The sequence below is a fragment of the Paroedura picta genome, chromosome 7 (assembly GCF_049243985.1).
Source record: "Paroedura picta isolate Pp20150507F chromosome 7, Ppicta_v3.0, whole genome shotgun sequence".
NCBI classification, from domain to species: domain Eukaryota; kingdom Metazoa; phylum Chordata; class Lepidosauria; order Squamata; family Gekkonidae; genus Paroedura; species Paroedura picta.
The window spans coordinates 71684908-71712710 of record NC_135375.1 but is presented as its reverse complement, the minus strand read 5'-3'; the positions used below and the strand labels follow the sequence as shown (position 1 = coordinate 71712710).

The 27803-nt window shown below is 42.5% G+C and overlaps 2 protein-coding genes across 5 annotated transcripts in view; both read left to right on the top strand.

Annotated features, from left to right (window-relative positions):
• The window catches only part of TJP2 (tight junction protein 2), an 82772-nt gene extending 63521 nt beyond the window's left edge, over nt 1-19251 (top strand). For all 4 annotated transcript variants that reach the window (XM_077344879.1, XM_077344880.1, XM_077344878.1 and 1 more), the window contains 19 exons: nt 265-841; nt 1433-1536; nt 1676-1829; nt 3504-3615; nt 3696-3829; nt 5514-5580; nt 6569-6719; nt 8330-8438; nt 8932-9142; nt 9886-10073; nt 10997-11092; nt 11192-11271; nt 11387-11597; nt 12980-13080; nt 13438-13650; nt 14608-14718; nt 15908-16243; nt 17044-17117; nt 18438-19251. In XM_077344879.1, the coding sequence (XP_077200994.1) occupies nt 265-841; nt 1433-1536; nt 1676-1829; nt 3504-3615; nt 3696-3829; nt 5514-5580; nt 6569-6719; nt 8330-8438; nt 8932-9142; nt 9886-10073; nt 10997-11092; nt 11192-11271; nt 11387-11597; nt 12980-13080; nt 13438-13650; nt 14608-14718; nt 15908-16243; nt 17044-17117; nt 18438-18603 (3195 nt within the window). In that variant the 3' untranslated portion in view covers nt 18604-19251. The remainder of the gene's footprint in view (nt 1-264; nt 842-1432; nt 1537-1675; nt 1830-3503; nt 3616-3695; nt 3830-5513; nt 5581-6568; nt 6720-8329; nt 8439-8931; nt 9143-9885; nt 10074-10996; nt 11093-11191; nt 11272-11386; nt 11598-12979; nt 13081-13437; nt 13651-14607; nt 14719-15907; nt 16244-17043; nt 17118-18437) is intronic.
• Nucleotides 19252-26432: 7181 nt separating this feature from the next.
• Nucleotides 26433-27803, top strand: part of ENTREP1 (endosomal transmembrane epsin interactor 1) — a 38583-nt gene continuing 37212 nt past the window's right edge. The window contains exon 1 of the mRNA XM_077344845.1: nt 26433-27007. Coding sequence (XP_077200960.1) covers nt 26651-27007 — 357 coding nt within the window. The 5' untranslated portion in view covers nt 26433-26650. The remainder of the gene's footprint in view (nt 27008-27803) is intronic.

The window sequence follows — 27803 nt, the reverse complement described above, 5'->3', positions numbered from 1 at the left end:
ATAGTGATATACAAAAAGTGTATGATGCTTTGTTTACAAGGAGCTTACTGCATTTGCAGATGTGCCCATATATCTGCAACATCAGTGTGCCCCAGTCTGTGTTTCAGGTCCTGCTTTGGCAACCAGATGCATACCTACTTAAGTAAATGCTATGCAGTGTTGCATCTAAATTAGACTTCACTGACATGAAGATGATTTTTGTAAAGCTAAATATAAAAAGAAACACTTTAAAAGTGCAACACTGTTCTTAAATTCTGTGAATAGGTAGTGAAAAGACCTCGTAAAGTTCAACTCCCAGCTGTTAGAAGAAGCCCTTCTCTTGACTATGACTACAGAGCCTTTGAAGCTGCAGATGATCGTGCAGAATTTGATGGCAGAAGCACTCATAGTGGCTATACTGAAAGGAGCTGGCATAGCGGAAATGGAGGCCGCAGCCAGAGTTGGGGAAACAGCCTAGACAAAGGCTACAGGATTGATCCAGGTAGGGGGCGCAACCATAGCCGAGAGCGCAGTTACAGCCGGGACCGAAGTCGTGGCCGGAGCGTGGACAGAGAAAGGAGCTTGGATCGTGAATACCAAAGACCTCGAAGCAGGGGCAGGAGTTTTGACAGAGATGACATGTATGAACATGGCCATGGTGACAGTAGGAGCCCACCACGAGATTATAGCTGGAGACATCGTTCTGATCCTCAGTACAAGAAGGAAGTGAGGAGTGGTAGCAGAGACCGACTTAATTCCCGCAGCCCTTCACTTGAATTGCAACATCAGTATGATTATGATGGACATCAGGATCCAAGTGGCCCAGTTAATGTTCTCCTCACAAAAAATAGGTCAAATGAGGGTAAGTCTAATGGACCAACGTTAAGTTGTAGAATTTATTCTATGTCTCTTCATCATAGGGAAGAGGGTCAAACTATTTAAAATTTTAACTTGGGAATTATGAAAAACACCAAAGCCACATCCATATTGCCAATACGTGTTGTAACCTCTCCTTCAAAATTTGAGTTTACTTCAAAAAAAAAATTGAACTTGAAATTTGCTGGATATTTGATTCTTGGTCAGTTCTGTAACTTTCTTAAATAGTTCACAGCCATCCATGCAGGATTGTTACTAGTCTATACTGGGGACAGTGCAATGTGATGTGCTCATAAACAGACACCTACCTGTCTTTAAGTCCCTGGAAAACTTATTGCATAGAAAACCTATTGAGTATCTATTTCAGCCCCATGCATGGCTGCTGTCTGTCTTGGTGGGTTATGCGTTGTGTACCCCTGTAACAAAGTGCCAGTGAGTTGGAAGAACAAAGAGTTCAAAGCCAGGAAAAATGCTATTGACAAGGCCCTTCAATAAAACGTTTGAAAGTCTCTTGAGATATGTTGTGTTTAATCTGTCAGACACTACAAAACTTTTTTCCCCTTCTGTCTCCTTATAGAATATGGTCTCCGGCTTGGGAGTCAGATTTTCATCAAAGAAATGACCAGTACAGGCCTAGCAACAAAAGATGGCAATTTGCATGAAGGGGATATCATTCTAAAAGTATGTTGTATGGGCTCTTTATAAGTGTGATAAAATGTATTACATATGATAAGTTAGTATGTTTTCCTGTCTGTTTGCAAACTTTGAATGGAGGCTCAGTGTTAAAGTGGTTTGTCGGGGATATTCTTTTCCAATCCAGATCAATGGTACAGTGACAGAGAATATGTCCTTATCTGATGCAAGGAAACTCATTGAGAAATCAAGAGGGAAACTCCAGTTGGTTGTCATGCGGGACAGGAAGCAAACCCTGATCAATATTCCCTCCATGCATGACAGTGAATCAGAAATGGAAGGTGAGGTTGATATTGTGACCTTTTCTGTGTTGTGGTAATTTTATTCATAGGGTTTCAATAGAGTTTTCAATATGTTTTGTTTTATTGTTTTATTTACTTTATATATAAAACTCGAGTTCCACAAGGGAGAAGCGAAATTATTTAAATAAATAAATACTGAAGCAAAACAAAAATGATATTCTTCCCACTGTAAGAAAAATGTCAAGTGAGGCACCCAGCACATGCTCAGAAGTACTCTTCTTTCTAGTATGGAATCAGGATAATAAAATCTTAAGCAAATGAATGATGAAGAGAAGAGACCTGGTATAAAGAGCAGAGCCTTAGATTGGATTCTGGGCAGAGAACTCAACGACATGCCTTGCCTACATAACTCTGGCTGTGTATCGGATCAGATTAAACATTAGAACCCTGAAAATGCACTGGTTCTGTCTCTTAAGTTTTCTATCTGGGAACTTTTGCTACATGCTTTAGATTGCTCATTGTTTTTTGATAACCTTGAGGAGAAAGTGTGTGACAGGTATTACTGACAAAATGGCAGCAGTGACAGCCAATCCCAAATAATACCTTCAGCTGGTAGGGGAGGCAGAAAGTGTCCAGTTCGCTAGCAGACTTACTTTCATATTGTACACTGAGTGCTATATAGTTTGAACTGAGATCCTTTAGTCTCAGTTCAAACTATATATCCTTTAGGGCTCATGGGAACTTTAGTCCATGGACATCTGGAGGACTGCAGTTTGAATACCCCTGCTGGTAGCTGTGTATTCACTAGTGCAGAGCAGAGATCTCCAACAAGTAACTCATGAGCTACTGGTTGCTTGTCAGCTGCTGTTGAGTAGCTCATGCATCCCCTAGAACAGTGGTCCCCAACCGCCGGACCACGGCCTGGTGCCGGGGCCGCGGTTCCCTCTCCCTGCCCCCCCCCCCCGCAGTAAGAAACTTCCCAGGCCACAAGCAAATCGGCTGCCAAAGCGGCCAATTAGCTTGCGGCCCGGCAAGCCTCTTTTTGTGGGAGGGGGTGGAGAGGGAAGCAGGGCCGCCGGCGCAAACATGCATGCGCGGCAGGTCTGCACATGCGCAGCCGCCGGATTGTCCTCCCACACACACACACCGGTCCACAGCCTTAGAAAGGTTGCTGACCACTGCCCTAGAAGACCCAGGAAACATACAGGAATATGTATTTTTCATAGACTTTTTAAATCTGCTGCTTAGCTGAGAACTTTTCCTTGCTGTGTTCTGTTTCTAGGACAGATCAAAATTTGGTTGTGTTCAGCGGAGGTGGAAGGAGAGTAGTTCATGATATTTTTATGACTCAGCTATCTCTCTCATTTGAAAAAAAAAAAGGGGGGGTGCCTCTAGGCCAGAATATTATTGGCTAAGTTGTAGGATACTGTTTAGTTCCCCGAGAAAGGTGTTTGATCTTCTCAGTGGAAAATCTGGGGAATCCCTGCTGTTGAGTAAGTGACTGTGAGATGAAAGTGTATATGTTTACAGGCCAAACAAGATAGGGCTAAACCATCTAATATTAGCTTTTCTGATAGGAAAATTATCTAGCATTATCTTGACCTAATTTCAGCAGGTGGTTGCTTGTTTTTTAAATGCTTGTTGTGATAAGTGAATGCTAAAATTATAAGGATATATGTCTTACCCAGATTTTATACTATGCTGTTTCAACAGATATTTCAGAAATTGAGTCAAACAGGTCTTGCTCCCCTCAGGAAGACAGAAGACTTCATCATTCAGATGTAGACTCTCATTCTTCCAATGAAAAGCTAAGAGAAAAACTAAGGTAGGGCATAGGGTCATTTTTAAATAGTTTTGTTAATCAGTCTTCAGCTTCCTATTAATTATATTAATTTTTGTTTTAAGTGCAAAGGAAGACCCAACCAATAGACTGTCCAAAATGGGAGCAATGCCTACACCTTTTAAGTCAACCAGCGATCTCACTGCAACTTTAACTCCAGACTCAAACCATGAATCAAAGTACCACGATGATCCACCAGGTCAGTGCCAGTTTTCCCTTACTGAGATTGATTGCAGTAGCTGAAAAAGCCCTGTTTGAATTAATACACAATTATGAAAATGGTGTTTGGTCATTCACTAATGGGTTAGGTTTCACTGAGTAAATTTCACAATCATTTCTTCACACTCATTCCAATACTTTTCTTCTACGTTAAAACTTTATCCCCTAAACCATGTCAATAGATCAGAGACAAAGCTGTAGTGTGTTCTTTGCTACAGCAGCTACATGCCAAGTTTTCCTCCAGCTTCCTGTTAGTAAAGGAAGAGGTTACTGCTGCTTTTTTTTTTCATTAGAGGACTCAATATTATAAGTCTTCATAACTGAAAATGAGCCCTGGGTTAGGTACTGCTAAAGAACATGGATAGGTATTAAATGTAAAGAAATATAAATGTAAAAGTTGAGAACTAAAAGTATCTAATCAAACGAATATGAATGTTACACACACAGTCCCAATCCTTTTTTCCACTAGAATTAATGATGGTGGGATGTATAGATATGAAAGACATTTAATGTTGATTGATAGGCCTTTTAGGTCTTATATTTAACTGCTCCTGCGGAGCGGATTAAATAATAGAGTAAGGGCCCTGAGGGCGGGCCCTGTCCGGGATGAGGAAGGGTGTCCATTGGCCCCTTCCCCTGGACTGACAAGTGGAGGGCCCAATCGGGAGGCATGAAGCACCTCCCGATTGGGCCCTCCGCTTGTCAGTCCATCTCCAAACCGCCAATCGAGAGGCACAAAGCGCCTCCCAACCCACCCTATCCCCCACGAGGGCAAACCTTCCCCCCATGGCGGCCATTGCTCTCCTGGCCGCCAAGAGGGAAGGTAGACCTTCCCCGTCCCTTTCCCCCACTGCGGGAGCAAAAAGGATTCTGCAGGCCCGGGGACAGCGCCATCCCCGGGCCCGCAGAAGCCTTTGCCGGTGTGGGGGGAGGGTTGAGGGAAAAGGCTCCTGCAGGCCCAGGGACCCTTCCCAGCCTTAAGCCCTCTGCGAGCCAGTGGTCATTCTCCCCAGCCCCTGGGAAGGGCTTTAGGTGGGGAGGACGGAGAAAGCCCTTCCCAGGGGCCGGGAGAGCGACCGCTCCCCTGGCACCTGGGAAGGGCTTTCTCTGCTCCCCCCCCCCCCAGCCTTCAGCTCTTCCCAGGGACTGGGGATTGCCCTCCTGGCCATCTCGGAACGGCTTCAGCCTGTGTGGGGGGGAGCCCTTCCCAGCCACCCGGGCACCGCTGCCAGGGCAGTTGAGAATGGCTAGCGCCCGCTGTATTCATTTTGCAGCAGGCTTAATTACTAGTTTGTGATAATACAGATTTATGAAAGGAAGGGAGAATTCCAAGATAGTGATTACAAGTTAGAGAATGTTGGGAAGTATTAGTCCGGCTTTAAATTACCTTGACATTCATAGCACATCTCAGTCTCATTTATGAACACAAGCGATAAATGATGGCTGCATTTTAGGTGAAAATCCTTGGCATACTTCTTTATCTGTCCCATTGAGACCAATTTGAAATACTCCCTAGTAATCTTGCTTTAGGACAGAAGTCAGTAGTGCCAATTTAAATTGTTCTGCTACCAAGATAGCCTCTTTAATTCTTGTGTTTTTAAATTCTCTTTTGTCATGTTGCATCATTTTTTTTAAATGCTGTAATTTGTTTTTAATGCATGCAGTTGTTCAACCCAAAGCAGCCCCAAGAACATTTCTTCAACCCAGTCCTGAAGATCTGGCAATATTTGGGTATGAGTTTTTTTAAACTGCCTTCTTTCATTATTCTATCACAGTTCTAAATAAGAGTGAGCAGCTGTATATCTAAAATAAGATAGGATTAATTTTTTAGGATTTAAATTTGCTTAAAGAACATCTGTGGTGAGTGTTCATGGGATTCAAGGCAGCATGCTTGTTGCCCAAGCTTGATTAGGAAATTACAAAGTCCCAGGTTTTGTAGGCTTTTGAAATGAATGTTTGATCCAATCTGAAGATTACTCTGTGTTACATCTGCACCAGTATTGATTTTAGCCCAAATCACAGCTCACAAATTGACTCCCAACTATAGTTGCAAATATCAGTTTGATACTAATTCTAGTTGTTGACAATGTTGGTGTAGAGATGTGACTAATCTTAGCTCTGGAAGGGGCAGGGTGCACATAAACTATAGATCTACAGTTAATATTTATAAATGATAAGGCAGTTGGTAACTTTCTTCAAAAGTGCTTCTAATAACAGTTGTGAAAGCATATAAGTGCAGTTTGTGATCTGATCAGCAAATTTACAATTTCAAATTCCACCCAAGGATCATGCTGGAGAGAGGCTAGCACGAAATGGACTCTGTTATCAAGGGGCTTGCATCCATTTCTATAACTGCAGCTGCAACAGTGGCCTGTTTCTCTGTAGCTTTCCCCCCACCCATTTCTGTACCTGCATGAATGATAGGACTTGATAATGTGACCTGGCCTTTGGGATACCAAAACTACCTGGCATGAGCAAATGTAATGGAAAGTCTTATCATTGTCACCGTCACTTTACAAATTGGTTTCCCCATGACTGGCAGTTGTAGAGTTGGTTGAGGTCCTGCTACCCTCATACGGTGACTGTCCCACTTTCTAGACATGGAGTCATTATGTTGAAATTGTTTCTGTGCGCAAATCACTATTGTCCTTCCTTCATGTGATGTCGAAACGGTTTCTGGTCTTATGACATTTGAATCCTCCCTAACGTCTCCCTTTAGCCCTGGTACAAAGATGGTGAAATTCAAGAAAGGAGACAGTGTGGGTATCCGATTGGCTGGTGGAAATGATGTAGGAATATTTGTTGCTGGAATTCAAGAAGGTACTTCAGCAGAACAGGAAGGCCTACAAGAAGGAGATCAGATTCTTAAGGTAAATGAGCAGAAGTCAATTTGTGTGATGGCAGAAGTGTTTTTAAATACAATTGCTTTAGTTTAATATTTATGATGGCTATGAAAGTACTTTTAAGAATGTGCCTTAGGAAATGTGATTGCTTCTCTCAGCAGCCCTTTCTTCCCATGCCTTCCATTAGGGCAGTGAGCCCTTTATCTGCTCAGTCATGGACTTAGCCAGTGATTCCCTTCCTCATCTTACTTCAGAAAAGCCAGTGATGCTGCTTATTTAGTAGGCTTGTTTAAAGCTGAGATGGAATATGATAACTGGCATGTTGCTGGCTGTAGTGCTTGTATCTGGTGATATTTCTTTCTTGACATTTGTTCTCCTTATGATACCACATATTTATCTCTGTTAAAAACATGTCTTGCGATATATTTTGCTTCAAGTAACATTAGGACTCTCTCATGGGAGGAGAAGTGGAGGGGGGTATATTAGATGGAAGCTGATCTTTTTTCTTCATTACTTCACCCAGAGTTTCATTGAAATGCTTGCTACTCAGGGGTGGAAAGTTTCCAGAACTGCATGCGATGTAGCATGAAAGGCTGTAGTACAAAGAGCCAAAATCTTTCTGAATATTGTGTGCACTCCTCTCTTACCTCTGGACACCTAGTCGTGGGTCTGCTCTAGTCCAGTGAAGAGGCTACCCTTGCAGGCATCTGTTCAAACCAGTGTTTATACAGCCTTAAAGTATGGGATAGTCCTACTCTCAAATCAGCAAATCCTCTGCTTATCCCCATAGACTTCCTGAGACAGAAATCATCTTTGATAATTACCAGATGTGCTAAAAGGGATATCAATAACTTGTTCCTAATCTCTCTTCTCTGTCTGGCTTTTTGTAACATCCAAAACTGCATCTAAATTCATGTAGCAAGATTTTAAATAGCTGTAAACAAAGCAGTTGCACAGAAACACGAACTTACTTTTCCCCACATCCTTAGTTCACTTGATTTGGTGTGCATAGAGTTTATAAGATCTCTGTAGATTCCACCCCCACCCCCATTCCTTGAACTCCTCAGCAAGTATTAGATTCCCTTTAGATCTGTCGGTCTAATCTTGTTTCCCTTTCACTAGTCATTGGTACTAGATTTCTGCTGCTCTCTTTCTACTAATTGTGGCTCTGCTTGTTAGCATTGACCTGGAATAGATTTGGGAAGACTTCTGGAGAGCTGATTAACTTCTGATCCTGTGTTGAGCTATTTGATTATGCATTTTTAACCTGTTCCTAAGTATTTTTCCATTGTGATATCCTCCAGGTTAGCTGGCCTCATTTTGGACTTTGCATAAATTCTGGGTGAGTTCTAAGCCCATTCCTGTTATGTGCTCTCCAGAGTTAACAAGGGCAGCTTCCCCCAAAGTAGCATAGCTTAGCTTTGAAACAAACAAGGACTGATGCTTGGATGAAAGACCCTGCTTTTAGGAAAAGTGTGTCGGCTAAACTTGGCATTTCTCAACCTTCAGTAATTTGTAAAGTGCTATTTTAAAGTCTCTGCTTGGCATAAAAAGGAGCTTTCTGTACCTTTTCTTTTTGGCATCTTTACTATAAGAATTCTCACTTTCAAAACTTCTGTCTGGTTATTTTGCAACAGGTAAACACTCAAGATTTCAGAGGTGTTGTTCGAGAGGATGCTGTTTTGTACCTGCTAGAAATCCCCAAAGGTGATACAGTGACAATTCTGGCTCAAAGCAAATATGATGGTAAGCACTTGGCATGCAACCGATTGCTGCAAGAGCACACTCACAAATGCCCATTACATTTAAAAATAACTCAGGGGTTGCCTTTCAAACTAGTAGACTTGCAGGGAAAAGATGAAGTAGATTCTTGGCTCACTTATCTGCATACAGCTAGCTTTAGTAATTCCTTCCTCTCCTTCCTGCTGTTCTCAGTATCTGACTTTTATGGAAGATTAGGGTTTAGGATCAAAGTTGTTTTTATTTGTTAAATGAAAGTCAGTGGGCAGGTTTCATTAGTGGGCAGGTTTCATTAGGTTCAATTTTATATCATTTGTGCCGTTTCCTACTTACCCGTGACATTTTATACCACTTAATTTTTTGCCACCCTTCCCTTCTCAGCAACCCTGGAGGTGAGTGAGAAAGTGGTTGAACCTCCTCTGGCTTTCTAAAACCTTGTTGACAGACCTATTGATTTAGACAGACTTAACTAGATGTAGTCTCTTTTCCTCCTTTCCAGTCTATAGAGACATAATGGCCTGTGGCAGAGGAGATTCTTTCTTCATAAGGACTCATTTTGAATGTGAGAAGGAAACGCCACAGAGTTTAGCGTTCACCAGAGGGGAAGTGTTCAGAGTAGTTGATACTCTGTATGACGGAAAGCTGGGTCATTGGCTGGCTGTGAGAATTGAGAGTGAATTGGAAAAAGGCCTGATTCCAAATAAAAGCAGGTATGTTAGCCATCTGTAAATTTAAAATGTCTTGGATTGCTGTCCCTATCTGGTTTCCAACATCCTGCCCAACTTTTAATGTGATCAAGAAAAGAATCCAGGGCGAGGGCACACGGAAGTAGTCGTGATTCATGTTGGCAGAGTTTGCACGTACCTAGGGTAACACTGAATTGAATCTCTTTGGTGCCATATGAATGAGCAGTGATTTTTATTCCGGTAGGAAAAAGAAAAGGCCTGTCCTTGATGTTCTTTTATGACAATACCAAAGCCTGTCCTTCACCTGTGGTAGCAAGCAGCATGGCCTGACCCAGTAGGGATCCCAAGAGACAGACGTAGTAGATCTCGGTTCACTACTTTCAGTCCTTCACACAAATGGGTTTTGGCTAGTCACTTGAGAGTACTTTGTAACAGGGAAAACAACACCTTTTGTCTTTATGCTGCTTAACTTGGCTCAAATACATCTGCAGTTGCTTAGCCCAGAAAAAAGTTGGAAGGTTTTTCGATTATTTAAATGACAGCCTTCTAGGTCTGAGGCTTATTCAATGTGTGGTTATCCATACTTGTTTTCCCTTCTGACACCACCCCTCCCCCCAAAAAAAATCCTTCTCCTAGAATATATTAGGAGGGGGAGCAAAATAAGAGTTGGATGGGACTGCTGGACTTTGCCCAGGATGTTTTCCCTACCTATAAATATCTATGCTGTTTTGATTTTTTGCAAATGAACAAAATGCTGTGCTTCTCAGAGCTGAGCAGATGGCTAGTGTTCAGAATGCACAGAGAGATGGCTCCAGTGATAGGGCAGATTTCTGGCGAATGCGTGGCCAACGATCTGGAATGAAAAAGAATATGAAGAAAAGCCGTGAAGATCTTACAGCAATCGCATCTGTTAGCACGAGGTTTCCAGCCTATGAGCGAGTTATGCTCCGGGAAGGTCAGTGTGTGGCAGCATATATGAACTCTGAATTGGTTTTTTCATTTGTAAAAGACAGCTACTTCTTTTTTCTGACAACTTGTTTAAGCTTAGGCAAACAGCTTTCACCTGAGGCAAGTAGCAAGTGTCTGTGCCCAGTTAAGACCATATTTTGCTCTGTCTAATATTGTTCATGTTTCTACAAAGAGCCAGAAAAATTAATGGATATGGTTGAGACATTGGGGTTGCAGTAAGTGAATAATATGGGCTTGGTGTGTAAGCAGCTGCCCTCAGACTGACTCATCTGTATATCTAATGGTAGAGTGGACCGTCACCAGGCCAGTAATACATTTGGGTCTCCTGCAGGCAAGGTAAAGGGGTTCCTAGTTGGGGGCTTCCCAGGAAAAACATAATTTTTTCAGTTACCTACAATAAGAAGACCTTCATTCATGAAACCAAATAATGAAGCAAGAAAACAGTGGTTTGTGGGAATACATTTTATTCGTTTTGTATACCCCAATGAGTTTGGCTGAGAGCTTACCCTGAGGGATCTGCACCATTTCAAAGTGTCCGTTTGGGAATAACACTAACATTTTGAAGCAGTGCAGATCCCTCTGAAGAAGTTCTGGGCGAAACACGTTGGGGTGTATAGAGAGAATAACATTTATTCCCACAGCACCACTGTTCAGCAGGAAAGACCACCTGGGATTTGTATGTATGGTTCCATAATGGAAGAAAAAGGCAGGTTATTAAAAAAAAATCAGAGCATAAATTAAAAAAATAGATAAGCAAAGTTGACCATTCCTTTTTTAAAGTTTAGAACTTTTCTGTAAGAAGTACTTCAGAAAAATTGTAAGAAGCCATTTTTCCTTAAAGAACAAAGCATGATATATATTTCAGAGATATTAAGTACAGGCTTGTTATATGTAATTTTTTACTTGCAGCTGGTTTTAAGAGGCCTGTGGTGCTCTTTGGCCCCATTGCAGATGTAGCAATGGAGAAACTTTGCAGTGAGTTACCGGAACTCTATCAAGCTGCCAGTAAGTCCCTTCATTGCTCTTTTCTTAATGGAATTCTACAACATTTGATGGTCCATTAAAAAAAATCACTAGACAAACGACAATGTATTACTCTTGCAGAAACAGAACCTAAAGATGCAGGCTCAGAGAAGTCCACTGGTGTAGTGCGCTTGAACACCGTGAGACAAATTATTGAGCTGGTAAATACCTTCTGCTCTATTTCCCTTTATCATAATCAGAACAAAGAAGTAGATATTGACAGTCTTGGTAAGGGCTCTCCCCCTTCCTCTCTGATGTATTTTTTTTTTCTAACAGGACAAACATGCTTTGCTGGACGTAACTCCTAAAGCTGTGGATCTGTTAAATTACACCCAGTGGTTCCCCATTGTCATTTTCTTCAACCCAGACAGCAGACAAGGTGTGAAAATCATAAGACAAAGGCTAATTCCTGCATCTAACAAAAGCTCGCGGAAGCTTTACGACCAGGCAAATAAACTAAAGAAGACTTGTGCATATCTTTTTACAGGTAAGTGTGAATAGAATCATAGAATCTTAGAATCATAGAATCATAGAGTTGGAAGGGGCCATACAGGCCATCTAGTCCAACCCCCTGCTCAACGCAGGATTAGCCCTAATCATCCTAAAGCAGGATGATGACATGTCTTATTTTTCCATGACAATCCTTAGCTCTAAAGCGGCATGTAAAAGAAACCCTTGCAAAAATTTTGTTACCACTTTATGGAACAATATTGGCATAGGCTTTCAAGTATTTGTCGTCTTGCAGATCCTGCTGAAGTCTGTTGGGTACAGGTAGTCTTCTGAATCTATATAGACTAGCACCCTTGTCTCCTGAGAGACCATTCCACCCATTTTAGTTTATTTGGGTTTTGCCCACCATATTCAAATACCATCACCACCACCACCACCAAAATTAAATAACTTCTGTGCAGAAAAAAAACAATTCCATCTTTCTAGCAGATAATATTACAGTCAAAATGTTAAAATATCTTTAAAAATGCTGTGGAGGTCCAGTCTCCATGTAGGAAGGACAAAGGCTATGTAATTTCTGCCCTTTTCGTGAACACCTGGTTCAGCCATTCTGGATACAGAGTTACCAGATGCACAAAAGTATTCTGAAATACATAAGCAAAGCCCAACAGATTGTACATCCTAGAAATCCTTATTGAAATACAAGGTTTCTGAATTTTAAAAATAAAATATAGCACTGATTGTGTCATATTTAAGTATAATATTATTAGATAACTTACCCTATGGTAAATTTTTAGATAACTTAGCCTATGTTGGCTGGGAATATATATATAAATATATATTCCCTTTAGGAGGACCCTACCAATGTGAAGAGCCTTTTGTGGCACAGAGTGGTAAGGCAGCAGACATGCTGTCTGAAGCTCTGCCCATGAGGCTGGGAGTTCAATCCCAGCAGCCGGCTCAAGGTTGACTCAGCCTTCCATCCTTCCGAGGTCGGTAAAATGAGTACCCAGCTTGCTGGGGGGTAAATGGCAATGACTGGTGAAGGCACTGGCAAATGACTGGGGATAAGTATATAAGGACTTGTCACTGATGAAAGACTCTCACTGAAAATGGATATTACCTGGATTCCGTTTTGACAGAAGTCCTACAGAAAAAATAAACAAGGAAAACTACAAAAATAGGACAGTTTTCTTTCTTTTATGAATACATTTATTATATTGCCAGTGGATAGGTCTGTTCATCTCTGTTTGATACCTTTACCTTTACTAATGTGAAGGAAAGGGTGTAACTTCCTTTCTCTTCACAGTAATGGGCCCAATTGAAAGCACCTTCTAAACTTATGTGGCCAGCTTTTGGTTGTAAGGATCTATTATTTTGCACAAGTCCCTAATTTTATGTTTTTGTAAATCTCGGCAGCAAGCATCAATCTAAACTCAGCCAATGACGGCTGGTATGGCAGCCTTAAAGATACTATTCAGCAACAACAGGGTGAAGCAGTGTGGGTTTCAGAAGGAAAGGTATGTAGTCTATCAATTTGTTTTATGAATGTGAAGATATATATTTACTGTCAGAAAGCCAGCATGCAACCAGATGTCCTGGAAGATGTGCCCCACACATGCAAGGGGATTTGCCACTATGTTCCACCCTGGAACATAGATGCTCCTTACTGATGGTCAACAATAGTCCTTGACAGTTGGTTGGAAGGTTTGGTTGAGATATTCCCAATACATGTGCATATTCTTGGTACTGAAATCTAGGGCCATAACTACACTTTGATGTGCTTGCCATTTTGCACAATCTACTTTGTATAACATTTGCTTATTGCTTTTCCTTGTGTTGCATAATAATATTTCCAACACAAATCTTTTTTGCAGCTGGAGGGAATGGATGATGACATTGAAGATCGCATGTCATATCTGACAGCTATGGGTGCTGACTATCTGAGTTGTGACAGCAGACTGATCAGTGACATGGAAGATACAGATGGTGAAGGCGGCACATACACTGACAATGAACTTGATGAACCATCCTGTGAACCAAGGGTCTCATCCATTAGTCGATCTTCAGAACCTGTGCAACACGAAGAGGTGAGGAGTCCAGAAATAAAATTATCTTCCTTTCCTGGAAAAGAATTGTTAAAACATTGACATAAAATGGTTGAAATGGTATCTCGGAAATTCTAGAGGAAAACTGTAAAGTAGTGCCACTTTACATCACAGTACTCTTGTATGCCAGCTAATATCTAGAAAGTTATGGTTTAGCATGTGTGAATGGCTTTAAAGAATAACAAATTCCCTTCAAATCAATTGGTTAGGAAGTTATGCTTCTGGATAGAAGCTGTACAAATCAAACGCTGCAACTGTTGTCCTTAGGAAGAGGCAATTATTTATTTATTTGGTTTATAGACCATCCCTTTCTAGTTACAGTCTCGGGACGGTTGACAACATGTAAAAACCTGTACATACGTAGTTAAACAGATCAATTAAAATTAACTTTGACTTTAAATATTAAGATAAATAAATGTGCCAATAGAATCCCTGAAGGCACAACCTGTCAAAAATAAATGAGCTATAGCGCAGTCCTGTCTGTAAATCACTGGCTCCATTGCAGTAATAAATACAATAATTTTTAACAAAGTTAGAGCCCAGTGGCACCTTTAAGATGAACAATGTTTAATTATGTATTGTGTAATTATGTACATGTATATAAGAGCCTCTTGTGGCGCAGAGTGGTAAGGCAGCAGACATGCAGTCTGAAAGCTCTGCCCATGAGGCTGGGAGTTCAATCCCAGCAGCCAGCTCAAGGTTGACTCAGCCTTCCATCCTCCCGAGGTTGGTAAAATGAGTACCCAGCTTGCTGGGAGGTAAATGGCAATGACTGGGGAAGGCACTGGCAAACCACCCCGTATTGAGTCTGCCATGAAAACGCTAGAGGGTGTCACCCCAAGGGTCAGGCATGACCCCGTGCTTGCACAGGGGATACCTTTACCTTTACTTTTAACATGTATATATGTTGTATATTTAATGGTCTACTACTTCTTGTAGAGTTTAAGGAAACCCAGTCCTGAACCAAGAGCTCAAATGAGAAAAGCTGGTAGCAGAGAAGTTTTAAGAGATCCCAGCCCTCCTCCACCATTCAAGCCTGAACCACCTAAGGTAATTTTGAGAGAAAATACAATGGTTTTTGTTCTTTCAGTTTATCCTTATTTATTTTCATATGAACTAGTATATATTGTATTATATTATGAAAGCAAAAATAAAGCAGTAGTAATGATTATATCAACAAGGTGATTTATGTCAACAAATGTTCCATAAAACAACGGAACATTACACCTTAATATCTTCCCTATTGCCTATTACAGTATTATACTTTTCAAGAGTGACTAATACCTTAAACATGGCAAAAATGGCCAGTACTTCAGGAATTCATCCTCATACAAATTCTCAGCAAACAGATACGTTTTAGAATGTGTTAATTTAGTAAAATAAGCGGTCTTCCAAATTCTATAAATCCTGATATTTTAGGAACCTCCTCACATTTCCAGTAGCTGGCAATACACATTCTAGCAGAAATTGTAAAATAGATCTCCAATTTCAAATCTATATCTTGAATCGACTTTTTAAAATATTATTGAAGACTAACCTTAGGGTCAAAGGGGAGTTCATTACCAATAATCTCAAGAGTTATTTCCAATACTGAGAACCTAGCCTCTGCATTCCTGCACATTACCAAAAGATGTGGAGTTGGTCTATCCCTGTTGAATTACACCGACAAATATCTGTGGGTATATTGTAAATTCAAGCCAATTTATATGGGTTAGGTATTAGTCATGCAGGGTATGAATCTTATCAAAGTTCTCTTTACCATTATTAGAGATCAGTTTATTTTGGAATTCTATCCCAGATCTCCCCAGATACATTCCTGCTCACTAGTTGTTCTCCCTTCTGCCAGCCATCATTGCCCTTTCTTCAGCTGTTTTTCAAATGCTACCTCTTGATTCAAAATTAATGCATATAAATCACACACCTTCCCAAGCACCAAGCTATCAGTCATTTCTTTGAACGTTTCCTCCTACAGAGGGAAAGAAATTAATCTGTTACCCATGTTTTTTTACTTTGCACAAAATATCATTGATCAGCTTATAACATTTGAATTTATGTATCCATTTCTGTGGCAAGACCAAACTTTGCATGATTAGCAGTGTCCTGTGCATTACCTCCAATTGTAGTCTGGTAATTGTAGGTTTCATGAGGTGTGTAACCAGTTTTTGATGGGTGGCTTCAATATCAAACCTGCTACTTGTATTCAAACACTATGAAAACTGCATTTGCTTGACTTTCGCAGGGTAAATTGCAAAACAAAGAAGATCCATATGATATCCCTAAGAATTATGAAGCCAGAACAAACAGTCCTAATGTTGCAAGTAGTGAAACTTCAGGGATATCTGCTAAAGCAGCTCCTCCCCCTATAGCCCTGAAGCCTGCTTTTGGACGTCCCATACTGAAACCCGCCCAGCCCATGGCTCCACAAACGGAAGTGGAGGAGAGAACAGAGGTGGATGAAGAGGGACAAGCAAATACACCAAAGTCTGTGCTGGGAAAGGTTAAAATATTTGAGAAAATGGACCATAAGGCACGGCTTCAAAGAATGCAGGAGCTGCAAGAAGCGCAGAATGCCAGGGTATGAGGAGAAACTGTTGTTAAACTCTGTGCCGTACCTTTGTATAGACACAATAAGAAAATTGTTTCCATAATTAAAACTGAACAAAGTACAGTTTAAAAAATAAAAACCCAACCCAAATTCTTGAGTTTATACCGGCAGATTCAAAATATTATATTATTTTATATTATACTATTTTCTCACCTGCCGAAGAAGGTTCAACTTCTAATTCTATTAACATTTCAACAGCACAGAATAGCTTTGTTTTCTGTTTCTTTGTACAATTTTTAAAACAATGTAACTTCCTGTACAGCAGTGGTCCCCAACCTTTTTATCACCGGGGACTTTTTATCACCGGGGTCTTGACAATTTTACTGAGGCCTGGCGGGGGGATATTCTTTTGCCAAGGGAAGTCGCTGCTGCTGCCTGACCCCTGCTCCACTTGCTTTCCCGCCGGCGCCCCTGACTTCCCACTTCCTGCTGGGGGGCGCTGCCAGCAGTAGCTGCGCAGTGCCACGCTGAGGGGGAGCCCCAGCCATGGCGGCCACTGGAGAGCACCAAAGGTGAGCCAGCGGCAGAGTGGCAGGGCAGCCCCTGAGGCAGCAGTTGGGGAGGAGGACAAGGAGGAGCTGCGGCCCGGTACCGACTGATCTACGGACCGGCACCGGTCCCCGGACCGGGGGTTGGGGACCACTGCTGTACAGTACAGAAACAGAGCATCTAATAGCTGCAATCCATAGCATTAAATATCATTAAGTGACTCATTCATCTATCAGTTAAGGAAAAACCTGAAAATGATAATGTATTGTCTTTTTTTCCAGGTGGAAATAGCTCAGAGACACCCAGACATTTATGCTGTCCCAATAAAAACACAGAAGCCAGAGCAGACTGCAAGGTAACAAAACACTGTTGTCTGTGTGGTATGATTTTTAAGATGTTATGCTTATCAGCATAACTAGCCCGCTCTTGTCAGATTTCGGAAGCTAAGCAGGATCTTGTAGTATTTGGGTGGCAGACCCATAGGGGTTACCAGTGTCATGATGCATAGGCAGGCAATGTCAAACTACTTCTGAATTTCTCCTGCCATGAAATCTCCATGAGGTTGCTATAAGTTGGCTGTGACTCAATAGCATTTTCCATCACCATGTCTTAAGGTAGGGAAAAGGGGGTGTAAAAACCAACTCTTTTTCTTTATCATCTATAGTGGCTGGTTTTATGATCGTGTTTATTTTTGGCTTTATACATTCTGTACAGAAGACCAGATGTATCATCATTATACTTTTGTAACCAAAACTTTAACCTGGATAGCTCACACTAGCCTGTTTTACTCATATCTGGTCCGTACTTGGATAGGGAGACCACCAAAGAGACCATGGGTTGCTATGCAGATCTAGGCAATAGCAAACTACCTCTGAATGTCTCTTGCCAAGAAAATCCTATGGGGTCTCGATAGGTCAGCTGTGTTTTGATGGCATGATAATAATGGACATTTGGTAGATAAGGGAACAGATTAGATATCAGTAAACTGCAGCATTCAAAACCTAGGAAATATTACTTCTTTCCTTTGTAAAGAATGACATGTTCAACGGTAACTATTTTTAATTAACATTTTGGGTGGCAGCACCCCTAGAGAAAAGAGAGTATGAATCAGAAGAGAAGAAAGAAAAGGAAAGTTGTTCTTCAGCATAAGCCTGCCTAAACGAAAGTTACAGATGCGGCTACAAACAAGTATGCGAAAATTTCCAATGGTCTATAGGACTGGAATGCTCCAGAATGACTAGCTCTAACTGATCTGAAATACTACTGCTGCCATCTTGTAGGCTCTACCCAAAAAATCTTCCTGGGGCAGTATTGCATACTGAAGGAGAGATGGCTGAAGACTTTTTGCCATGTGTGTCAACTGCAGTACATAATTTCAGATTTTATTGTTGATGTGGTTGTATCACAGTGTATTTACAGTACAACAAAAAATTAAAAACTAACTGTGCTGAGTAAGAGTCTGTAACATTTAGATTTTCTATGTTGGGAGCAAAATGTCTTCAGCTTTCTCTGCCCAGAGAAATATGGTGCTGATATGTGGATGTTTTTTTGGGGGGTAGACTCACACAGAAGACAATTTCATTATGAATACAATTCTACTAATGAAATACTTGCTTAAAATATGCTTTTCATGAAGACTGCATCGGAGCTAACTTGGTTTATTTTGTTCTATTAGTTCCAGACCACCAGAGCCTCAGAAACCACCTGCTAGATCTTACCTAGATAAACAGGGAAGTTATGGCAGTGATGCAGAGGAGGAAGACTATCGAAGGCAGCTATCAGACCAGTCTAAACGTGGATACTACGGACAACAGACTAGATACAGAGATACAGAATTATAGGTTTATGCAGAGCGGCCATTGTTTTGTGAGACAGCTGTCTAGCCAAAATGGAGCCCTGGATGGTTTCAAAAGGTGTGTCCTTGGGGTTACCAGCAAATTTAAGCTGTATCTACACACTGGAATGGCAGAACTGAAGTTCATGTAAATATTGGAGAAAAGGAATCACAACTGCCTGAATGCTGTTGCCTATTTTACAAAATGACCAAAAATATCTATTTTAAGACTTTGTATCAGTTTCTGGCATCTTGTATTTTTTAACATTCTCTGTTCCATATTAAAATGGCCTTTTAACTATTGTGACAGAATGGAAACTTGATAAAATACCAGGCTTTAGAACAAGAAAAAAGTGCCTTTTTAACCAAGTGTCTTCAGTTTTTGTGACATCTAATGCAAAGCCATAACATTTCTTTTGCCTAACTTTTGTATGTTTCATGGCTACAAATTCTTCCCTGGATGTTATTTTTCTACATTAAATAGATCTATATACATTTTTTTCATGAGTAATGACTTTAAATATGAAATGGTTACTATGTAGGCTGGTCACTGCAAGGCAGGGGAGCTCCAAGATTGAGAAAATTATGTAGAAATGGAATTTGTCTCTTAAACATTACGTGTCATGAAATAATAAAGGGATATATTCTACCAAAAGTTGGCATTCTATTCTTTGTTTCACAAACCAGTTTAATTATGCCTTGGTAATAACAAATTCTGGCCTTTCTATAGCAGCCATTTCAATAGAACTTTTAATCTACATTTCTTCTTTTGGTCATCTAGTAGTAATACTTTTTCTGAAAGAATTTATTTGGAAGAGATGCAGAAGAATGGCAGGGTATTTAATATATATATACCTGTCTCATTTATAACCATGTTGTAGTCTACATGAGGTTTAAATTCAGGGGAGATCAGGATGGTGTAATACATATTTATATCTTATGGTAATCTTATGCTTTTATAGGCATTTATTGCTATTAGACCTCAATATGAACTCCACAGTGCCAAAGCTGCTGTATGAGAAAACTGTTGCAACTGTGGATGGATGCTTACTTTCTCAACCAGGGTTTCATGAAAGCCTAGGGTCTCACCTTGGAAGGGTTTTGCCAATTGGGTGGAAATTAATTAATTTTTTATATTTTAAAATGTTCAAAAATGTATTGGATGATTTGACCAAATATGGTCATGTCAATTGCCCCCCCCCCGAGTGAAACTGACATGTGCTTCTTTGCCTACTGCTGTTTAGAACAGTTCAGATCCCTGAGATATGCCAGAAGACATTGCTCATGGTTTTGGTATCCAGAATGTAGCATGACTTCAATCACCAACAAGAGGTGGTGTATGATATATGGTGTTTGCTTTTAATAGGCACAATTCGAATCTGAGATAACAGTGTAATTCCATATGATGTCTTGCAGAAAACTTGGTGAATGTTTTGCCCTTGGGTCTCACCCTAGCCCTCTAGTCCTTTGTTGCAGTCCAGTGGACCTCCTGTTCCCAAGTTTGTTCGTACACTGAGGTATTGCGCCTTGTATAGATGCATTAGGTATACATTCATCAGTGCAGGTGTAACAAGTACTTGAGGAAAACACCATTATGAAATATCTGCCTGCTCAGAAGATCAAGGCATTATGTGAAGGTAGGAAGTTAAGTTGTATGTCAACATACTACGTGAAACTGGGCATGTTTACTATGCTCTTAGAATAGATGTTAATTTGTAAGTGCCTTGGCTCCTTTCTTAAAGTGAAGGCTCAGTGATACCAGAACCTGAATATGCTAAAATTATTACGGGGGAACTGGTAATGAAAAATTGAGATTCAGATTCTAGTGTTAGCCACACAGCTGAGAAGCTACACTTGTGCATATTCACGTAGTAAAGAGTGTTTCACAAAGCTTTTCACAGCTCACATTGTTTTTCCATAGCAACAAAAAATGGTCACCATGGTATTTTTATGAAAGCTTTAAGGTTTTTTTTAAATTTAATTACACAGTAACTTAGGAATAGTAATTTGCACAGCAACTCATACAGCCTTGTAATTATATAGTTTAAGGGAGTTCCAGTTAGAGATTTAAAAATGCAGACTCTATAGTCTTGTTTCACAGCCGCTATCTAGTATAAGAACCATGTAATTAACGTGGGTCACTTCTTGGAAAGGAAGTACTTTCTACAGCATCATTTGATGGCATGAGATGTATTTGAAGTGATATGATATGTGTATGAAGTGATATGTTCTCCAGAATTTTGATCCAAGAGCTTACTCGGACACAGAGCTCACACATCACTCAACAAATGATGAGCATGTATAAAAACCAGCCTTTCATGTGTTGTATTTTCAAGTAATTTTATTTGGAATTTTCTTTTAAAAATAAGGAGCATAAAAGAACCATACATCCAATTTAATACAGAGTTAAGTATCCTTAAGCTGTCACCTATAGAAGCTTATTAACTGTGTTTTATTGTGGTCAATGTGCAGCAGTCCAATATCCCCATTCTGTTCAATTGCTATGTAAAGTCCTTAGCCAGCTTGGTGTAATGGTTAGGAGTGCGGCCTTCTAAACTGGCAATCTGGGTTTGACTCTGCGCTCCTAGCCAGCTGGGTGACCCTGGGCTCACCACACCACTGATAAAGCTGTTCTGACCGAGCAGTGATATCAGGGCTCTCTCAGCCTCACCTACCTCACAGGGTGTCTGTTGTGGGGAGAGGAAAGGGAAGGCGAATGTAAGACACTTTGAGACTCATCTGGGTACAGAAAAGCAGCATATAAGAAAGCAAGTTCCTTGTCTAGTGACTTCTACCAAGCAAGCATATTGTTACTGGACTGCAAGATCACCTTGTGCCAAAAACTTCAGCTGTAAGAAGCATGCATTCATTTTTGCGAAAAATAATAAATTCATTTAAAAAACATGTTATCGGTTGGTCCCATAACCTGAAGTGTATTGACTGGTAGACTTGTGATAGTCTTAATATTCTGAAAGTTAGCAGTGCCTGGTTTAGCTGATAAGCGCAGTGTGCAACTGCATGTGTGCGGTCAGAAAACAACAAAGAAAAACACATTCCCCAAGGTTGTGCTTCACTAATATAGAAACTATTTATTTCTATACATGAAAAGGCAAATAGAAGATTCCTATTCCAATCTAAATAGCATCTCTGCATTCACTATGTTGCAGGCTTGAAGGAAGGGGGGAAAGGAAGTAGGAAACAGCAACTTGCCCTCTAGGGACAGTGTTCCTATCTATCTCACGAATTCGATGGTAAAGAGAGTTCCTGTTTTCAGGTAGAGTCACGGAGGCATCACTTTGGAGAGAGTTATTTCTAACAGGAACTGCCCTTGGCCAATCAGAGAGGGTATGAAAGAAAAGGAGTTAACTGACTTCATTACTTGCTTGCTGACCTACTCAGTTGGAGAGGAGACTTGCTGAGTCTGATTTTTCTGGTTGACTGGCTAAGGCTGATTGGGTTCCCAACGCTGGAGAAGATCGCACTAGTTTGGCTGGAGAGAATCTCTGAAAAAATGTACCTTTTACAAAACTTATTTTTCTTTTTTTTTTTGTATTTTCTATGGATGTGTGGGTGGCTGTGGATGAGTGGGGGGATTTTGATTTTTTTAAATTCTCTTTCTGGCTTTTAATTATTTTTTTAAAAACGTAAAATTCTATTTTGATTTTCTCTTTGGATTCTGTTAAGATAGCATTCCAACTAACATGACTTTGAGAATATGGCAACTCTCTGCCATCACCAGGTATGTTCTTTTCGGAAGGAGGCAGCAGGAACCACATGTGGAATGAGGCAACAGGAACCACAAGGAGTTGTCAGTAGGCCTCTACCTGTTCTCTACCCATTAGTTAAACCGGCCTCCAAAAGCCGAATCTTCCCAAAGCAGCCTCCCACACAGGAAATCTATATTCCTGAGCCAGATCTACCTGCAGAGCTGTATAGCAGCTAGCACTGCTCTCCCATTGGTGAGGTCTACCCATAGAAATATACAGTGAAGAGACCTGTTCTCCAGAATACCAGGGATAAGCACTGGAGATCTCTGATGGGTAGAACTCTGGCAAATATGTCTCTTCACAGGAGCTTTAGTGGGTGTACATTGGAGACTAGGTCTATTTTCTTAAAAATCCATGACTGGTAGATCTTGCCCTGTTACTGCCAGAGCCACAGGGAGGCAATAATTCCAAACTATTGTGCTACCTCAGTAGCTTAAGAGAGTCACAGTTACTCCCGAGTGTCATTGTTACTCCTGCCTTTACCCGTGCTTCATTGAATTTGTCCACTTGAATTCAGAGCATTGGGCAGAAATTACGTGTCAACACCCACTGTGGGGCTTTGTGAAGCTTAAAAAACAGTCAGATTCCCCTGGTCTGTGCAGATTCTGTCAGTTGCTTGGCACTGGCTGAGGTGGAATGCCTACCTGGCCACAGTGGGGGGGGGGCAGATGATGCCCGCTTCAATTGGGGTGATCCACAGGAAGGGCCCAGCTCATGTCCAGGGTTGCTGCTGTGCACCCCCCCCCCAGGCAGGGAGGGTTGGTGTCTCTTCCAGAAGTAGCTCCTGCCCAGCCCCACTTCAGACATCAGACATCAGAGTCAATCCATATCCTGAAGTTATACATCCACTTTGCCAACTTCCCTTACCTACATTGTTATAGATTCAAGTGGGAAGCCATGTTGGTTTAAAGCAGCAGAACAAATTTCAAGTCCAGTGGAACCTTTAAGAACAATAGAAGACCAATAGAACTTTGGTCTTTAGGACCAATAAAACTTTGTTGATATTAACAGTGCCACTAAAGTTGTTCTGCTACATTATTCTAACATGCTAGAGGTCTGTTCACCTTGGAGATCTGTTGCAGATATGAATACTGCCCAACAAGAGATTTATACCCTCTCCCCTGGAATGTTAAGGGCCATCTCCTCTGGAAGCCAAGTTTGCCTACTGGGGAAACCTCAAATGGACTGGTAGACCTGTTCTCCTGAGATCTGTTCTACCCACTTGGAGGTAAATGGAAGGAAGACCTCTCACCGCAAGCTGGGGCTCCCATCCACAGAAGCCTTAGGTGGGTAGACAGGAGATTTGTCAGTGGGCCTCTACCTGTTCTCTACCCATTAGTTAAACCGGCCTCCAAAAGCCAAATCTTCCCAAAGCAGCCTCCCACACAGGAAATCTATATTCCTGAGCCAGATCTACCTGCAGAGCTGTATAGCAGCTAGCACTGCTCTCCCATTGGTGAGGTCTACCCATAGAAATATACAGTGAAGAGACCTGTTCTCCAGAATACCAGGGATAAGCACTGGAGATCTCTGATGGGTAGAACTCTGGCAAATATGTCTCTTCACAGGAGCTTTAGTGGGTGTACATTGGAGACTGGGTCTATTTTCTTAAAAATCCATAACTGGTAGATCTTGCCACTGGAGACCAGGCCTTCCCCAAAGCAGCCTCCCACAGGGTGGAGGCCTTCCCCCCCCCCCAAGTCCAGATCTACCCATAGTGGCTCATGGCATTTAATCTGTTTTTCCAGTTGCCAGGGATTCCCATGGAAGCATATTGGAGGTAGATCTGTTGTCCATAGACTTTGTGGCCAAGGCATGGTAGACCTGGCCTCTTGGACCAGGGAAGCTAGACCTGGGCAGAGTCTGCACTTACTTTGTTTATTCCATTGTCAATCCTGTTGAATTCAGATCGCTTTGAACTCGGATCTTCCTCTTCCTCCCCCTCCCCCATTGAAACAGGAAAGTGTTCTGCACGTGGTTAGGGTAGTTCAGAAGGGGGGGAGCTAAGCCTCTTTCTTTTCTTGAAGGGTGGGGGGAGAGGAGCCAAGCAGGGAGCCTCTTTCTTTTCTTGGAGAGGGAGGGGGAGAGGATCGAAGAAGGCAGAGAAGGGAGAAAAAATCCAGGACTGACAGAAGTTGAGAGAAATTAGGAGCTTCTCCTTTAAGGCAGGTTTGTCACATGACCACCTGTGGCCAATCACGGGTCCTCTACCATGGAGGAAAGCCCAGATTCAAAACAGCCTTTAAATATTGAGGGTTAAAAGCACTCTAAGATATCACACAAGAGCCTCTTGTGGTGCAGAGTGGTAAGGCAGCAACATGCTGTCTGAAGCTGTCTGTCCATGAGGTTGGGAGTTCAATCCCAGCAGCCGGCTCAAGGTTGACTCAGCCTTCCATCCTTCCGAGGTCGGTAAAATGAGTACCCAGCTTGCTGGGGGGTAAACGGTAATGACTGGGGAAGGCACTGGCAAACCACCCCGTATTGAGTCTGCCCTGAAAATGCTAGAGGGCGTCACCCCAAGGGTCAGACATGACTCAGTGCTTGCACAGGGGATACCTTTACCTTTACTTTAAGATATCGCACAATAAAGGTAGGGTCACTATGGATCAATCCTTCTTGCTGCAGAAGGAAATTTTAAATCGCCCCAAATCCAAACGGAAATCACATTCTGTGTATAGGGCGGGGACTGAATCGATCTGCGGTTGGAATAAAAGCTCCGTGCAGTTTACACCCTGATCTCCTGAGGCTGCAGGAACTGATTTCACCCAGGCAACAGAACAGGTTAACCTGGCTTGCTGAGGGGTCTTTCTACTGAGGGGAGGGGACTTTCACAGCCAAGGCATAGTAAACCTCACCTCTGGAGAGAGAGTTGAAAGTAAATGCAAACAATATATCAGTTTCACGTCACATATTGAATAACTTCCTAACAGAGTAGTGAGTGATAACTATAAATATTTGCATAAGTTTATTTGTATATTGATGTCTAAGTATATCATTAATGGGTTATTGTAATGTTTTGTTAGCCACTGAGGAAATTGAAAATGGGATATTGACATATAGAAATGGGATATTGACATATAGAATTATTGTGAACACCCAGACCCCATTTTGGCTTTTGTTTGGCTTTTTTGGGGGGGGGGGGCTTTTGTTCAATTGTCTGAAAAATGAAAAATCACGTAGAATCATTTTCAATTAAGTTTATTGTGATCACATAGATATTAACAATACACATAAGGAATAAAGAAGATCAATGTTTAAAACGTCAAGTCAGACTTTTCTTTTTTGTGTATTCTATTTCTATTCAACAAGCCCTCATTTGTCCCATTGCTTTTTGCAGTGACCTGGAGAGCCAGTTTTGTGGAGTGCCAGTTTGGTGTAGTGGTTAAGAGTATGGACTTCTAATCTGACATGCCAGGTTTGATTCTGTGCTCCCCCACATGCAACCAGCTGGGTGACCTTGGGCTCGCCACGGCACTGTAAGCCACTTTGAGCTTCCTTCGGGTAGGGAAAAGCGGCATATAAGAGCCAACTCTTCTTGTTGTTGTTTAATGCCCATTCCAGCCTGTTCTGGGGTATTCTGGAGATTTTTTGGCCTGGTAAGGGTTAGTAAAGGTGCGGAATTTCCACCGTTTCATTTCTAAAATATTGTTCTTGAGTGTTTGTAATGCATCCCACTGTTTTTGCTGTACTAGTTTAATGTTCGTTTTGGCCTGTTCCGGCTTTTACCCTGTCCCCTTTCCTAGCAGCTGCATGCACCCAACAACACTGAGGGAAAAGAGAGTTAGGAGTAGGGCTGGTTAGGAAGTGCAGTTTCGGGCAAAAAATGGTGTTAAAAGGCGAGAGACAGCCAAAGTGTCATGCAGCATTCGTTTGTCTAACGAGGCTTGTGCTTAGGCCACGGAACACAACGGGTGGTTTCGAGGCTCGACAGACTGGAGGCCAGGGGGTTGGCAGAGCGGGCAGGAGGAATGTGGGAGGGTTCCAGGCGGGAGGGCGGCCGGAATAACTGACAGCGAAGTTTGCGAGGGGAGTTTGGAAACCCTGCCGCCTGGCGGGTGCGGGGCCTTGGGGAAGAGGGCCGCCCCCCCCCCCCCCCGTGCGCTGCGCGGAGGCTGAAGCGAAGAAGAAGCGGGCTTGGCAGGGCGCCTCGATAGGCGGCGGCGGCGGCAGCGAAAAGGGCCCTCCTCCTTCCTCTTCTCTCCCCGTCCCCGCCAGCCATTGGGCAGTCTGAGTTTGGCTCGCTCGCTCCTCTCTGCTCGGTGCCTGCGGCCGCCGCCCTCCCTTCCCATGTCCCTGCCCGTGGTGCTGCCGGGCTCTTGCTGCCCCATGGCCGGGCTGTCGCCGGTGCTCGCCGCCGCTCAGGACCCGTCCTTGCCGCCGCCGCCTCCTCTCCGGCCCCGCTGGTCCCGTTCCGGCTTGCCCCCGCCGCGGCCTCGCCCAGCCGCTCTCTCCCCCGTGGGCACCCGCCGGGCCGGGCCGTCTGTCACTGCGGGGCCGGGGCTGCTGCTGGCCAGACCTCTGCTGTCCCTGGGGCTGCTGCAGCTGATTCTGGGCTGCTGCATGGTGGCCCTGAGTTTTGGGGCGCTGTCCCTCAGCGGCTCCCCGGAGGTGAAGAACGCCTGCCCCTTCTGGGCTGGCTCCTCGGTAAGTGGCCCCGGGAAGGGCTGGGCCGCTCTCGCTCCTTCCCGCCTGCCCCGGCTCGCCTCTCAGCAGATGCGGTGCTCTCGGGACACCTGCTGGATCTTCTCCCTGCGGGTTAGCTTGGAGCAGCCTTAGCCTCCTCGCTGGCGGACAGTCGCCTTCTCTTTCGCATTTGCAAGGCGCACTACAGCCGTTGCCTTCCCAACAGCTTTGCTAAAATGTGCATGGTGCTCTCTCTCCCCCGCTAGAGAAACGGAGGCAAAGATGATAAACTTGCCGGTATTTGAAGGTGATTCCTCAGAACACTCCAAGGAACGTTTAGAAAATAACAGGACTGCAAACAGAAAGGGGAGGGGTATCTTATAGATACCAGTTGTCCAGCGCAGCACCAGTGTTGTTTGTTCCTTTGAGTGATGCTCTTTTGAATGTCTATGATGATTTATGGGTGTTTACAATGATACATTGGGCAAAAGAAGAAGGGTAGGACAGAGAATAAGGTGGCTGGATGGAGTCACTGAAGCAGTCGGTGCAAGGTTAAATGGACTCTGGGGAATGGTAGAGGACAGGAAGGCCTGGAGGATCATTGTCCATGGGGTCGCGATGGGTCGGACACAACTTCGCACCTAACAACAACAACAACGATGATACATTAATCACTTTAAAGGTAGAACAGCAACCGAGAAATACAAAGTCGAGATCAGATTATGATGCCTTCACATATGCTCTGAATGTGAGTCTCCCAAAATGAAAGTTTGTAGTACTTCTGAGTCACATAGTGGTCGATCTTCCTGTCAGGTAG